Here is a 15,968-nt window from a genome sequence, read left to right on the forward strand (position 1 = left end):
GAGGGTGAGAAAGGAAGAAATGGCCTTGGGAGAGGACAGAGAGGAAATCATGCCCCACAGAATGCAATGAGAGGGGCATTAATACCCCCAGAATACTTCCAGGGCTGCAGCTGTCCATCAGCCTCTGCTGGCCTAGTGTCAAAGATACTAGGATGTGCCTTTCTTAGAAGCAATACACGCTAGGTCCAAGATTCTCTTACATCGGACCATTCGCCCAGCGTTACTTATTTAAGATGCCTTTACTTAAAAGACCTTATTTAGGAAAAAAGTAAATTATGGCCTTCTAAATCTACAAATTAAGGAGTGATTGTTTTTCAGTTTGCTTGCAAAATAATTGACATAGATTCTTCTAACTGAGAGTTTCTCTGATGCACACTCACACTTGGGTGGCTGGAAACAAAGAGTCCTGAACCTAAATGGCCAGACCTCACTGATCACTGCAAGTCAGTCAGTGGGAACGAGTCACCTCCGAAAGGATAATCTGTCCTAGGGCAGGTGGAACTGAGTTTACTAAGAAATTGACTCGTGTCTACAGAGTAATATACCTTACAGAAGCAAGACATAATACATTTCACCAGATAACCTGAACAGGAGCGTACATTTTCACTTGATTAGCTTTCCATAAATTACTGAGGAATACTGAAAGTGTTTACATCATTTCCATAAGCATGTGTGGTGGGTGGGGACAGTGCAGGATTTCAGCAAACACGTTTTGCTTCCTCGTCAGCAGGGACCCGATCACCGTCATGCGGTCATCTGGTGAGAACCGCTTCACTGGAGGCGTTTGTTCTCCTGTGGTCTGGCTGCGAGGCTGTTTTTCTTTTAGATAAAATGTCCTGAAACTTTGTTTCTTAACTCTGAATGTTTAAAAGGGGGGAGGGTCATGATTCTGGAATGGGCACAGCTCTAGAAAAGTGTATCTTCTCCTTGCCACTCCCAGAGCGATGGTGTCCGTCTTCCTTCTAGTGATCGCAAGTAATGGATTGTTGAGTGACCTTTTTCTCTTTCTTGCGTGAGTAGTGCATATTTGAAGTAGAAAATGTGGAGAATATAGATAAGCAAAAAGAAGAAAATTACCTACAATTCCAACCCCTCAAAACAATCACTGTTAACATTTTGAAATGTATACTTTGTTTTTTTAAATGTATATAATGCTTTTCTAACAAAATTGATTTCACATAACGTGCATAAATTTTTACCTCCTATTCTTTATTTAATAATATACCAAGGACGTTTCTCCATAGTGTTCATTACTTTTCTACATTATTTGTAATGGTTTGCATAATACTATCAGTCCCCTGGGTTGTTTTCAATTTTTCACTATTATAAACAAGATGGTAATGAGTATCTTTACTATTAAATCCCTCCTCACATCCATAAATGATCTGTCTTTGAAAGCACAAAGTCACACAGTTTGAGCCCTTCTTTTAAAATTGAGCTAATGAAAGGTAAAGAATGATTTGTGTTGGAATTCACTAGAACAAAGAAACTAAAGTGCCTTTGTTTTTGCCTTCCACATTCCTGCCCTCACAGTGAGGGGTAGGAAAGAAAAGTGTTAAGTGAACCTAAGTACAGAAAAATTTCTGTAAACTTTAAACTTTTAGCTTAAAATTATCTCAGTATTTATTCCAGGTATATCTGTGTTTAAGAAATGTTGATAATCAGCCATAGAAATTAAAGTGATTGTATTGAAAGAATGTGTTATTTTTGTTAACTAAGGTGCATTTGTTCTAATCACAAAGCAGCATCTCTTTATTGCTTCCAGTTACCTTGATTTTCTAAAAGAAAAGCATGCTCTTTGCTTGGCCAGACTGCTGCTTAGCATTCTTGATACTTACATTGCTATGGACAGCATCCTTCATTGACGGGTTTGCGGAGGGGTGGGAATCATCCATTAAATAACATAGCCCAGGTCCAGGTTTAGAGCTGTCCTCCATCTTGGCCCCAGACCACACTGAATGAAATCGTAAACTTCTGGCAAGCCTGCCCTTTGGAGATAAAGAGAGTCTCACATGACACGCATGGATTGATATAAAAACACACCAAACCCATGATGCAGAAAATACCTAAAAAAAAATTAACAGCTGTGAACACCCGCTCTAAATCCCCAAGATCATTAGTGATCAGAGTGGCCGACTAACCGATTGCTCAGCATACATTTATTGTAAAGAGGCATGAAGTTAAATTCTGCCGTGAGAGCACCAGAAGAATGCCTGTCTGGGGAACCTGCTGATAAAATGCAGTGATACAGCCAAGGAGTAGCAGGGGGGGCGGGCAGGGGGATGCGGGAGAGAACAACAAAAGTATTCAGTGAGACTAACAGTTATTTTTATGCACTTCACATACTGAAAGTGGATGGGTTCTGTGTTAGGAGTTTTATATCGGCTGGATTAGTACACTGTTTCTCAACTTCAGCATTATTGGCTATTGGACCAGATCATTCTTTGCTGGAGGAAGGGGGGCATCCCAATGGTGATAGTCATAAATGTCACAAAATTGTACCCCATTGAGAACCACTAGATTAACAGATTATTATCCTGAAATACTGAAAAACTGCAGACTCGGGCCAAGAATCATAATGTCATGTACCAGTTTATTTATAGAAGAGGGTAGGTGTGAGTAGTGCCAGCCATCTTCAAGCTGTTAGGCTAGACTTGAGGTTCAGTGCAGACCTACACTCTGACACCTATATTCTGTGCAAAAGACCCACCCCTGTGCGAGCATCGCACCCGGCCTCACTTGTGCCAGTCAATGCTGTTTCTCTGCCTTCTATGCCACGCCTCCTATAATAGCAATGAAAGCGTCCTTTCTGTTGTTGAATGCACTGGCTGAAAGAATCTATTTGGAAAGGTATATGGAAGGTAAGTGTTAAACCAGGCAAACCTGAGCCTATCCCTGAAGGGATCTTCTAACTCTGCTTTAGGAGATCTCAGCCTGCGGTGCTGCCCACGTGCTAACACTCTGCCCACTCAGCTCACTCTCCAAGAGCCACCCCTAAATAATTTCCACTCTTCTCTGTTCTGAGACTGTTTTGACTTCACTTCCTCGTACTCACCCCCCCTTTGGCTGGTTTGGCTAACTTTATGATTCACTCTTCATAAAGTTAGTGAATCCCCTGCTTTTTAAACCTCTCTTTGGCTTCTGCTAAGCTACCGTTTTTCCCTAAAGTCTCCCCATTGAAAGTTTGCATTTAATAACGGAAGTTGCCAACGTCTTGACCTTCTTTCAGATATGACAATGGATGATGTTCGGGAATACGAGAAAAACATGCATGAACAAACCAACATAAAAGTTTGCAATCAGCATTCCTCCACTGTGGATGCCATAGAGAGCCATGCCCAAACAAGTGTATGTAGAATTTTTAAAACATGTTGCCCACCCTTCACGAAACATATACATCAACTGATCTTTGAAATGCCACAAACGCTCAATTCTGAAACTTCCACAAAAAGTGCCATCGCCCAGAGGCTGTTGGTCAAGAACCTGAGCTGGGTCTAAATTGGACAGTGTCACCTCTTGCTTCCAGACATTTCGATTCTTTAAAGCCACTGGACTTGGCGGGTTGTGGTGGTCACAAATCCAAGAACACGGAGAGTGGAAACATTTTGTGGTACTAGAATGGCCTGGCCTGCACCATAAAAAAACAGAGGGATGAAATCAGGTGCCCTAAGAAAACTAGAACTTCACGCCAGTAACTTAAAAACATGGGTAACAGTTATTCATTCAAGGAAAGGCTTCTGGCCCACCTGGCATCTTAGGGTTCCTTACATTTGCTTCAAAATGCTTTGTATGGCCAGGTTAATATCAGGGTGGGTCTGTGGTCTGTTCACACACACTGGCTGCGCAGCGAAGGGATGGTGAGCAGGGACTGTGCCAGATCCAGCCTGGGACTTAATCCCCAGGAGCCTGAGGTTATTCCCTTGCACATCAGAAATGGACAGCTAACGGTATGGTGTGTGCCAGCATTTTAAATCTAGTTATGTCTCAGTCATTCGTGCTAGTGAAGAGGAGATACAGATGACAAAGAAAAATGTAGTCACTGAGTCATTTATATGTATGTACCTTTGGCCAGACCTGTGATCTCTTCGGGTGCCAGCTTGAGCCTGCATGCCCCAGAATAATAACATTAATTAGGTTTTTAAGAAATGGATGATGTAGTTATAAAAGATTGAGCAGTGGCTATTGCTGTAAATGGATGCTTTGGAATTGTGAAGGCCTTTGGTTGCACTTTGGAAATCTTCAGTTAAGTTTTGAGAGCATGCCTTTGGAATGTGCCCCGCAAGGCTGCAATCGAATGCATGTGACGAGGTCAAAATGGCCTTGACTCTCCCTCCCTGTTTTGCACGCAGTGGTCAGGGTTGCAGAAAACCCCTGTCCCAAGGTTCAGCCCAGGTGATCCTCTGTGCAGACTAGTACGACTGACCCCTCCCCCTCCCCCAGTTCTCAAGCTAGAAATGCATGCTCCTTACGGAAACTACCCTTGAACTGTCATCACTTTTCAGTTACCTTTTCTTTTAGGAACATTAGACACCAGTTCCCCCTCAGCCGCTGTCTGAAAGATGCCCACTGTCAGCAAGACCAGGCAAAGGAAGCAGGAAAGGGGGAGGTGCCACAGTCCAAACATACTAAGCGCAGTGCTTGTCTCATTCCGAGTTCTTGCAGCTTTAGGCTCTAGGCTCTTTGCTTGCTTTTCTTTTCATTTTACTGCGATTACTGGTGTTAGAAGGAGAGTTTACCAGGTAGACGATGGTACCTGGAATGATTCTCCCCATTGGAAAGCCCATGCATTCTCTGGCTGCAACTCACAGGCATTCCCAGGGCTTCAGCGAGAGACATGCCCACCTGCGTGAAGTTACACACAGAGTGGTTATTTTGAATGCTTACAATATTTCCCTTATTCTGTGGAATTCCTCCAAATTGGGGACTACTTATTTTTCCATTGTCTCTCTTCTCTATCATAAGGAAAAACAGTTGAAATCAAAAGGCTGCTGTCTGGCACAAATTAAAACTGCATGGGTGTTCAGTAACATTTAAATCATCAACCTGAGTAGGAACAAATTAGATTGAAAGTATACAAAATTAACACCCGTGCTCACAGCAATAAGGAAATAATTTCCTTTTCAGTTGAGCAGTTTCAGTCCCTTCATGGAAGGGAACTTCAAAGAGACTCTTGGAAGGGACTGTGAAATCAAAATCCTGCTGTACTGTAGGCGACCTCTGCTCTCTGCTGGGTGTGTGGAGTAGAGCAATGTCTTCGGCTGCTTTTTTACAAAGCCCGGTTTTCCCAGGGTGATACCGTTTAATATTAGCAGACACAGACCCCCCCGAGTTACTGAAATTTTTTCAGAGTCTCAATTTCATTTTGCAAAACCTCTTTCTTTAAAACGTGATCTCATTTTTAAAAGTGTGTTGAATAGTCTTATTATTTTTTAACAAGTGGTAAGGTTACAGGTACAATTTTTCTTATTCTATTCTGAATTTTATATCCACACAGCCATAATTTTATATTTCTTTTGTAAAAATGTTCCCTTTCAGAAAATTTAATAATTGTTTCCGGGAAATCTGCTTAAAATTTTTTTTTGAAAAGTATTTCCGATTTGCTCATATATTCTTCTTTCTCTTTTTTTAAAGATTTTATTTATTTATTTTTAGAGAGAGGGAAGGGAGGGTGAAAGAGAAGGAGGGAAACATCAATGTGTGGTTGCCTCTCGTGCATCCCCCACCAGCAACCTGACCCACAACCCAGGCATGTACCCCGACTGGGAACTGAACCGGCGACACTTTGGTTCACAGGCCAGCTCTTGATTCACGGAGCCACACCAGCCAGGGCTGCTCATGTGTTCTTATGTGACCTATTATTTATCAGGGTAGGGCAAAAATAAGTTACAGTGTTCCTTTCAGAACAGTGTTCGTACGAAAAATAATATAATGATTAATAAATTATAATCCAAGAATAAACTTTCACATACAGCTTTAAACCTACTTTTGCCACTCCTTGTATGCATCATTCTGGAGTCATTGATTGTTTTAATTTCCTTCCCTTTGTACAGAACATGGCCAGGTCTGACAGTAGTTGCACCCTCACACACATACACTGCTACGGTCGGGTTCTCTACTCTCCCGTTTTTTCCTTATTCAGAATACATCAAACGCTCACCGACGAGTGTTTAGGGAAGTCTTGGATGCATATCCATAAGGGACTACTGCTTCAGAGGTTTGCCTTTATAGGAAGGAAAAATTCAGGGCGTCTAGGGTTTAGCCTTTCAGTGATGATTTGGGTTTATAAACCAGAGGGGCCCCTTATTGTAGTGTTCCCGTAGGTCCCTTAAAAACTGGCATAGAGATGAAAGCATTTGTACCCCTTCTAAATAGCTGCTCATTTTCCTTTCTGTCTTTTTTTCTTTGAAGACATGACAATGGATGAAGTCCGAGAATTTGAACGCGCCACTCAGGAAGCCACCAACAAGAAAATTGGCGTTTTCCCACCTGCAATTTCTATCTCGAGCATTCCCCTGCTGCCTTCCTCCGTCCGCAGCGCCCCTTCCAGCGCTCCGTCCACTCCTCTGTCCACAGACGCGCCCGAGTTTCTGTCCGTTCCCAAAGATCGGCCCCGGAAAAAGTCTGCCCCAGAAACTCTCACGCTTCCAGACCCCGAAAAAAAAGCCACCCTGAATTTACCTGGCACGCCCTCTTTGGATAAGCCATGCCAGCCCAAATCAGAGTAACTCCACCTGAATATTTCATGGGGTTTTATATTTTTGTTTCCAGGGTTGGTGGTTTTGGTTTTTGTTCTTTGGGTTTTTTTGTTTGTTTGTGTTTGTTTTTTAAAGACTCTTCTATAGCAAAAGACTGCTTTGTCACTCAAACATGTTCCTTCAATCTCTAAGTGTGCATGTGGTTAAGTAATTTCACATATAACATGAATCCCTCAATATGCCACACAGCATCATGTTAGATGCAAAATGTAAGACATGCAAAGGACAAAAGGCATCTTCTGTAGCCACAGCTGCAGCCAGAGAGGAAGCCTTGTTATTGGGCACCTGACGAGGTCGGTGTGGACTTTAAGGGTAAATAAATGACAACTTCGCACCACTGTGTTACAAGGTGTGGTAAAATAGTAAGTCAGTTTCCTCCCATCAAACCTGAAATTCTCAAAAATACTCTCAGGCATAACATACCTAATTGTTAAATTTTGAACTGCTCATCACCAATACTTGAATACGACTAGTTACTAAGATTCCTACTTTGGTTAGTCCGACTCAGGATTTGGGGCCCGATTAACACTTAAAATTTTTTGAAAATTTATCAACCCATAGAGGCTCCAAGTGCAATTAATGATGACTTATTTATACCTTTCACAGAATTTAATAAATATTCCACTTCTGTCTTTTAATAACTTTCCCCTTTGTGCCCTCGTGGCCTCAGAAATCTTAAGAATTGCGTGGGTGAATATAACCTTCACTGGCAGGTTTTGGAAGGGTTGAGTTAGGAACCAGGAAGCCTAGGTAAGACGAACATCTTCCTCTACATGTACCAACAAACCTTAACCTGTCAGCTTCCATCACCCATGAAGATTCTCAGAATTTGCAATTAGAATTCATTGACTACTGGCCCATTCAAAGAAGTTCAAGGGTAGATAGAGTAAGCTAACAGGCTTGAATTCTGTCAGAATGTTTGGTCCGGGGAAACCCTAAAAATGAGAATTGTCTCTCATCTCCTTCCTGATTTTACTTTTAATAACATCCAGACTTTCTGGAACCCATAGCCCATCACCAGCCCTTAGAAAAGACTGTCATTCTCTCGCTCCTTACGTGAAACCGAAGTATTGGGAATGTCACAGAAGTCAAGTAAATACTGTCAAGTAGGAGGAGAGAGTGAACAGAACTGTCCAGTCTTTATTTGTAGAGTAAAAAGGAGGAGAGACAGAAGTTGCCCCTCTGTCTAGCTTTCTTTTCAGCAAGTGTCACTAAGGCAAGATTAGATTCAAGGTTGACGGGAGGCGAGATCATTCACCAAAGTGGCAGAAAGAGAACTCTCCTTTGATCTTAAGAGGGAAAACCTGCCACCTTCGCACCTCACTGCCTTTAAACACAGAAGGAAGGGCAAGCAGAATCTAGCATTGATTGGTGTCCTCCACGAGAGGAAGACAGCAAGGTAGTTGGGCAACTGCAAGCCCCCAGCTAGCCTTCCTTACCGTAACCTCCAACCTCAGGAAAGGGACCTTCCCAAAACAGATTCCAAAGGAAACCCACAGATCGAGGAGCGTATTCTTCTCTGTCCCAGCCTCTCAGCCTGTGGACCCTGCCCGCTCTACGTGCTCAGCACTGCACTGTGTCTCTCAAGTGGACAAACTCCCAAGGTGCAGGCGCTGGCCCCGTGAGCCCAGCACCAAGTGAGTGTAATTTCTACATCAGACTGTCAAGCTCATTTCTTTATCTACAGGTTGATATTTAGCTCAAAATAAATAAATAAATAAATAAGCCCAGAACTCAAGGGAAACCAGTTGCAAATAGTTTAGATCAACAGTGCATCTCTTCGTTAAGAAGATAGCATTGTAGTAAGACACCCTTGCATGGTATAGTAGCATGATTTTTGCTTGTGGGAAAACAATCTTTTACAAACCCCTTGGACTTCTCAATGACTCCCTCTCCACAGTACTTAACAAGAATGTTTGGCTTTAGGAAGCAAAATTCTGTTTTCATCAGGTGGTAGTAGTGTATGTATTTGCTTACCATTTATTCGCAAGCTGAAGTCAGGAACGGATGGGATCATTTTCTAATAGAACCAGTTTTTGTGCAGGTTGTTAACACATCTGACACCTAGAGATTCCATGAATGCCATTGCTCTTTGTAAAGCTGCTTCCGCTCTCAAGGTCAACAGTTCTCTGTGCTTTAGAAAGCTAATTTCTGATTTCCTTCTGTGAGTTTTCTTTCTCTCACGGCCTGCACAATGCCACAGATAACAATTACAAACTGCCGACGATAAGTCTGATTTTTAGCTATCAAGTGTGTGTGCTCTTAAAATATGTTCAGTTTTCTGTCTCCATGTGGTTTGTGTGCATTTAATAAAGGGGGGTGTGTATATTCCTTTAGCCGCTTCGAATATTTAATCCACTCATCACTGGCATAAATGATTTATATTTTAATCTATCTTGATTTTCAAGGGTCATTTGACATTTTCTCCATACATGCTTTTGTTTATTGTGGGGTACTAGCCTGCAATGAATGTGTATATAGAACGTTAATAATTCCTGTAAGAATGGAAATTAAATGGCAGCATGATGGAAACTTAAAAGAAGAAAAAAAAGCAGAAACTTGAACTTGTTAAGCATGTTTGCGGGAAAATAGAATCTTTAACTCAGTGCCTCTGTCTGCAATGTGGAAACCTTCAACTTTGTTCACCAAAACTGTATTATACCTGTATGTATATATATATATACATATATAAATATAGTGTAGTGAGTCAGACACCACCAGTTTCAAGTCTTGGTAGCCGAATCAGAGTAAATAACCCACAGAAGAACACGTGTGCACACCATCTCCACCTCTGATGCTCGTGCAGGCTATGGTGGTGTCTGCAGACGGCATCACTTTGGGTAGATTTCAGAGGAAATGCACTGTGCTTCCGCTGGCTGTGGTACAGCGTGGTGGCTCTGACTGCTTTCCCCGATAGGAAGGTCTCGGTGTTCCTACCGCATAACTTTGTCAGGAGTTAGCTCTGAAGACCCCTTCGTTATTTTTGCTTTTGGGCTGTCGTAAAGCAGAGCAAAGGAGGCCACGACATGGTTCAGTTGCCACCGTGATAGCAGACCCAATGCGTGCCCATGGGCGGGCTCACTTATAAACTCTTCTGTTATGGTTTTGCCTCTGTGCGGGAGGAATGGCTTTGATACAGTTGGAGGTACTTGTTAGCCATGTTTTTGGTTGTGAGTGTACATTTCTAAGCACAGTCGTGGTTGTGTAATGCAGGCACTTAAACCCAAGACCCCAAAAGTAATTGTGATTTTCTGTCAAGTCACTGTAGTGAACAGTGACTTAAGAGTAGATTCTGACACTTCTCGAGAAATCATTTTTCTGTGGAAATTTCAAGGCTTAATGTGTTTATGTGTGTTTTTAAATTCTACTTTCTTTAATATCGCTTCACGGCTCAGAGACAACAAGGTCATTGGCTGGTTTTGGTCAATAGGAATTTTACTTTTTCAGAAGGGCCCGAGTATGGTTTTTACATGTTGTGTGCATTCAGATAATTCAAAAAACAAGAATTGTCTAGTTTTAGTCCCTTTCTGATCATCTGACTCAGCAGGCTAGGTGGCAATCTGCCATCTGAGATTTTTTTTTTTCTAATCTGTCCAGTGACTGTAACGGGTCATGGGTAGACTACCTAAAACAACCGTCTTGTCGGAACTGAAATGTTACATGATTGCACAGCATTGGCATGCCGAGGCAACACCAGGTTCTTCTGTGTTTTGCCTTCAAAACAATCTGTTTGCATTTGAAACGTAAATGTTTAAGCTTTTTAGGAGTTAGTGCAATAAGAGAATGTGAATATGTTGAGAACTTTTCAGATGTCATTAACTGTAATTTTGTTGTTAATAAATGCTTTAGGATGTTTTTGCTTAAAATTGAAAGCATGTCTTGAATTGCAAGTCCCCCTTCAGTTTCTACGTATCACCAAGCAGAGATTCTTTGAGTTGGCGTTATACCTATGCCCCTTCTGCGTAGCTGCAAGTGTAATTTTTAGTGTTTACATTTCAAGCTGGGATCTCGATTAGGTCAGTGGGTCGATACGCCACTGCCACTGCCGAAGGACCAAGCTTTGGAATGCACAGTGTTACAGACTCCAAGCAAAGCAAACAAAAGGTGACCTTCACACACGCCATCCTTCTGTGTCATTTTATGGCTGTTTTGTGGGGGGTTTTTCCCAGTTATTTATTATTGTTAATAACTTACTTTTTCTTACATTCTGTTGTAAATAAAGTGCAAAGCAATCTTCTTTCCAAGTGTGGCTACCTCTGTCCCCTATTCTCAAGGGAATGTTGGCAACTGGGAATTTGTGGGTTGATGAGAAAGAAGTGATGGAGGCCGAAGAATGGGCCAATGGCCAGTCCTTAGACCCGGTTCTGGGGGACTTGTGCACAGGAAGCCTGGCCTGCTCATAGTCATATGGTGCCTCCAGGGCCCCTAGTGGGAAAAGCCTGGGTGCTAGCTCTAACTATCCAGCCGGAATAGACCTTAAGTGAATTATAACCCAGTTGGATACACGCACAGACTCATTCATCCATCTGACAGGTTCCTGGTTCTCCCTTGTCCACTGCAAGACTGTAGTCGGAGTGGCAACCAGGAAACACCAGCTTGAAGGGCTGTGTAGGCATGCCCCCCAACGGGGACACCAGGCTCTCCCCTCATGCCCTGTGTGCATGCATCTCCATGTGTATGTGTGACTTCGTGTGCTTGATCCAGGCAGACCCTGTTTTCCAGTTTCATATGTTGACTTCCTCTGCTTAATTATTAGCCCACTAATCTTCCATACTTCTATAAATTCTCCCTTTTCTGTAGCATGCAACCTAGTAGGATATTCCATTCAAGTCCAAACATGTAACCACTACTCCTTCTCCTGGCAAAATTAGAAACAGCCTCGTACTTTGCCTTAATGCTCTCACTCTGGTCCCAGCGTTGAGACATTGAGCTAATACACAAAAAAGGACATGATCTCATGTCCTGATGAGTCAGGCCGTGCAGTGCAGCATCATTACTGAGTTGAATTAAACTCTCAGAATTTAGGGACAGGTGTGTAAATGTAAGTGCCAGCGATCCTCACCAAAGGCAGACACAAAAGACAGATCATTTCCCTTCCTTTAACTTAGAGAAAGGAGATGTGGCCACTCGGCCACTTGAGGGTGTTTGAGGGCAGCCAAATCTGGACCTTTGTGATTTTTTTGAAAATCTTATTCCACAATACCTTTCATACTTCCAAGAGACTCTACATGTAAGATACTGGCAGTTTTGTGCTCAGTAGCAACCCCTGAGAATCTTTTTGTAATCTTTTTTTAAAGATTTTATTTATTTATTTCTAGAGCGAGGTGGAGAGAGAAAGAGAGGGAGAGAAACATCAATGTGGTTGCCTCTCACATATACAGCTCCCTACTGGGGACCTGGCCCACAACCCAGGCAAGTGCCCTGACTGGGAATCAAACCAGCACCCCTTTGGTTTGCAAGCTGGCACTCAATCCACTGAGCCATACCAGCCAGGGCTCATTTTGTCATCTTCAGCCCACAAGTTACTGTATCCAGAGCATTTGAAAGATAGCCTGCTGCTCTCCGTGCAGTCTGCTGTGAAAGTCAGCCCTAGCGCTAATGTGGCATGCCTTGTCTCAGAGCACAACTGGAACATTTGGAAGGATTTCCACAAGTTTGAATTTTCCCACTCTCAACTTGGAAACAGCTTCTATTTCTTTGCATTTTATAAAAATCTATTAAACAGACCCAAGGATGTGAGTTTTCACTTTTGTTCATTGCTTTAGATGTTGCTTGTCCATGGAAGATGATTCATAGATGCATTCCTTTCTATGAAATGCTTCAAGAATTTTGAATTGTTTTACAAATACCTTTACATTTGGTATGTAGTATGTTTTTCATTCTTCATAGCTATGTAATATCCCATTGGGGTAGAAGTTCATAATTTATTTAAACATTATTATTTGGCATTTAAGTTATTTTCTGGATGCTGTTATTATATAGAGGGTTGTTAGGAACATCTTTGTAACAGTTTATGTCTTCATTTTAATTACTTGATTTGGATAAATTCCCAGAAATTAAATTACTAGATCAGAGGATAAAAATATTTTTATGACGTTGCATATTTACTGCCAACATCTCCAAAGAAAGTTGTACCAATTTATGATTCCACTGACAATATATGAGTGAGAGTATTTGTATTCTTATTTTTTTTAAGATTTTATTTATTTCTTTTTAGAGAGGGAAGGGAGGGAGAAAGAGAGAGAGAGAGAGAAACATCAATGTGCAGTTGCTGGGGGTCATGGCCTGCAACCCAGGCATGTTTGCAAGGACCTTTGTGATTTTTTTGAAAATCTTATTCCAAATTTTATACCCTGACTGGGAATCGAACCTGCAACACTTTGGTTCACAGCCCGCACTGAATCCACTGAGCTACGCCAGCCAGGGCAGAGTATTTGTCTTTTTAAATAAGGATCTGCCATTTTAGAAGTTCACTATTCTAAAAAGTCTTAACTTATTAAGCAGTTGGTAGCATCCAATTCCCAGATAAGTCCTGTGTTGGTTTCATGCATTAATACCCTCTTGGGGTGTTTGTGTGATGAACCGCAAGCCTAGGCAAAGAGGTCCCTGATTTATTTAAATGTTCAGTGCCTTCTGCAGCTTACTAACCTGCAGCAATGTTGACTGGCTACTTACAGAAACAAAAGCATAAGGAACTGCATTTGATTAAATAAACAAACATCAATTTAAGTCATTTTGTTTCCATGCTCTCAATGATAACAAATATTGCAATGACGCATTTTTACTTGAGGATTTTCTGAAAGCCGCCTATTACTGCCAGCGAGTTTTGGTTTTGCTTTTTCTTTTAACCAAGGGAGAATCAAGGTGAAAACACCAGCTCACTCTTATTTTAGAACCAGTGACTTCCAGATTGTGACAGAACCTTGGTAAGGACAGAGCAGAGTCTTTCCTAAGTCTTTCATTTAACTTCTTGGAAAGAACGCGATGACAGATTGCACATGTTGTCTAAAAAAGGAAGGTTCGCAGTCTGTGCATCATCCTCTTTCGAACCACAAGCCCTGCGAGAGCCAGTCCTGAGGAGCAGAGAGCGCTCTTCCAGGGCAATGAAGGGTCATTTCTCACACAGAAAACCAGGACCAGGGATTACATTTGCCCTCAAGTTGGTTTGGAATCTGACCGCAGTCCTCCCTTTTGTTCTCGGTAGGTATTAAATGTTTGTGTTACTTTTTATTCACAGAAAGTTACAAAGACATGTACATGAATGTCCTCACCTCCCCCCACCAGTGATAACAGCTTGTACAACTGCCATACAACATCACAACCAGAGAATTACACAAACACAAGTGCCTGTAAAACTGGTAAAATCTGAATGAGCCTTAAGTGCCCAATTTAGTAACATTAAATATACACACTGTTGTACAACCATCACCACTCTCCATTTCCAGAACTTTTTCATCATTCCAAACAGAAGCTCTGTACCTATTAAACAGTAATTCTCAATCCTTTCTTCCCTCCAGCCCCTGATAGCCTCTATGCCTCTATCTGTTTTCTGTCTCTATGAGTCTGCCTATTTGGACATTTTATATAAATGGAACCATACAATAATTGTCATTTTTTGTCTGGCTTACATCACTTAGTACAATGTTTTCTTTTTTTATATATATAACTTTTTTAAAGATTTTATTTATTTATTTTTAGAGAGGGAAGGGAGGGAGATAGAACATCAATGTGCGGTTGCTGGGGGAGTACAATGTTTTCAACATTCATGTTGTATATATCAGACTTCTTTTTATCCTCACCTGAGGACTTTTTTTTTTCATTGGTTTTGGAGAGAGTGGAAGGGAGAGGGAGAAACATTGATGCAAGAGAGAAGCGTGGATTGGTAGCCTCCAGTACACACCTTGACTGGGAATCACAGGCACTGACCCAGGAATCAAACCTGCAACCTTTCAGTTATGGGACGATGCTCCAACCAACTGAGCCTCACTGGCCAGGGCCCTGTATCAGACATTTTACTTTATTTTATTTTTAAATTTTTATTTATTTATTTTTAGAGAAAGGGGAAAGGAGGGAGAAAGAGAGGAATGGAAACATTGATGTGTGAGAAATATCAATTGGCTGCCTCTTTCTCACCCCCTATTGAGGACCTGGCCCACAACCCAGGCATGTGCCCTGACTGGGAATCAAATTGGTGACTTTTTGTTTCACAGGCTGAGACTCAATCCACTCAGCCACACCAGCGGGGGCTGTATCAGACGTTTAAAGGCTTATTTTTTATGGGAGTCTGGAGGTGGATCCGATTAGCCAATAGACGTTAAACTCCTATTTCTAATGTGTGATACTGGGCAAATCACTTCATCTTTCTGAGCCTTCATTTCTTCAAGTGTAACAACACCAGTAATAGCAGGGAGCATATATTATATCTCATGGACAAATGTAAAAATAAAATGGCCACTTGCTGATAAAAAAATCTGCTGCTGAAGAGCGTGAGGAAAGGAGCGGTTATACACACTGAAACCGAAGTTCATTGAGAAAGACAGGGGGGCCGTCCCAGAAAGCTGCATCATTATTACATGAAGCTCCTTTCTTTCTTTTTTTTTAAGTTTTTTTATTTTATTTTTTAAGATTTTATGGGGTGGGGGATGAGGGGGGAAATGTAGGCAACTGTACTTGAACAACAATTAAAAATATAATAAAAATTAAAAAGATTTTAAAAATATTTTATTTACTTATCTTTAGAGAGGGGGAAAGGAGAGAGGCATCAATGTGTGGTTGCCTCTCACACACCTCCCACCATGGACCTGGCCTACAACCAGTCATGTGCCCTGATTGGGAATCAACTGGCAACCCTTTGGTTCACAGGCCAACACTCAATCCACTGAGCCACCCCAGCCAGGGCAGCTCCTTTCTTTAAAAAAATTTTTATTGTATTTTCTTTCCATTACCATTTAGTTCCCTTATACACCCCTACCCCCAGCAATCACCACACTGTTGTCCATGTCCATGAGTCCTTTTTGTTTTTGCTCAGTCTCTCTACCCGCTAACCTCCCCCACCCTTAGCTGTCATCCCACTATCTATGAGTCTGTCTCTGTTTGTTTGTTAGTTCAGTTTGTTCATTAGATTCCACATGAGTGAAATCATATGGTGTTTGTCTTTCTCTAAGTGGCTTATTTCACTTAGCATAATGTTCTCCAGGTCCACCCATACTTTCT

General features: G+C 41.7%; 1 protein-coding gene across 3 annotated transcripts in view; it reads left to right on the plus strand.

Moving 5' to 3' along the window:
- Positions 1-10,992, plus strand: part of PITPNC1 (phosphatidylinositol transfer protein cytoplasmic 1) — a 225,825-nt gene extending 214,833 nt beyond the window's left edge. For 2 of the 3 annotated variants that reach the window (XM_028522101.2, XM_036033468.1), the window contains one exon: positions 6,409-10,992. In XM_028522101.2, the coding sequence (XP_028377902.1) occupies positions 6,409-6,725 (317 nt within the window). In that variant the 3' untranslated portion in view covers positions 6,726-10,992. Of the gene's footprint in view, positions 1-3,229; positions 3,349-6,408 lie in introns of all 3 variants that reach the window. The other variant, XM_028522100.2, reaches the window with a different exon arrangement.
- Positions 10,993-15,968: the final 4,976 nt, after the last annotated feature.

The sequence above is a fragment of the Phyllostomus discolor genome, chromosome 8 (genome assembly GCF_004126475.2).
Source record: "Phyllostomus discolor isolate MPI-MPIP mPhyDis1 chromosome 8, mPhyDis1.pri.v3, whole genome shotgun sequence".
Lineage (NCBI taxonomy): Eukaryota > Metazoa > Chordata > Mammalia > Chiroptera > Phyllostomidae > Phyllostomus > Phyllostomus discolor.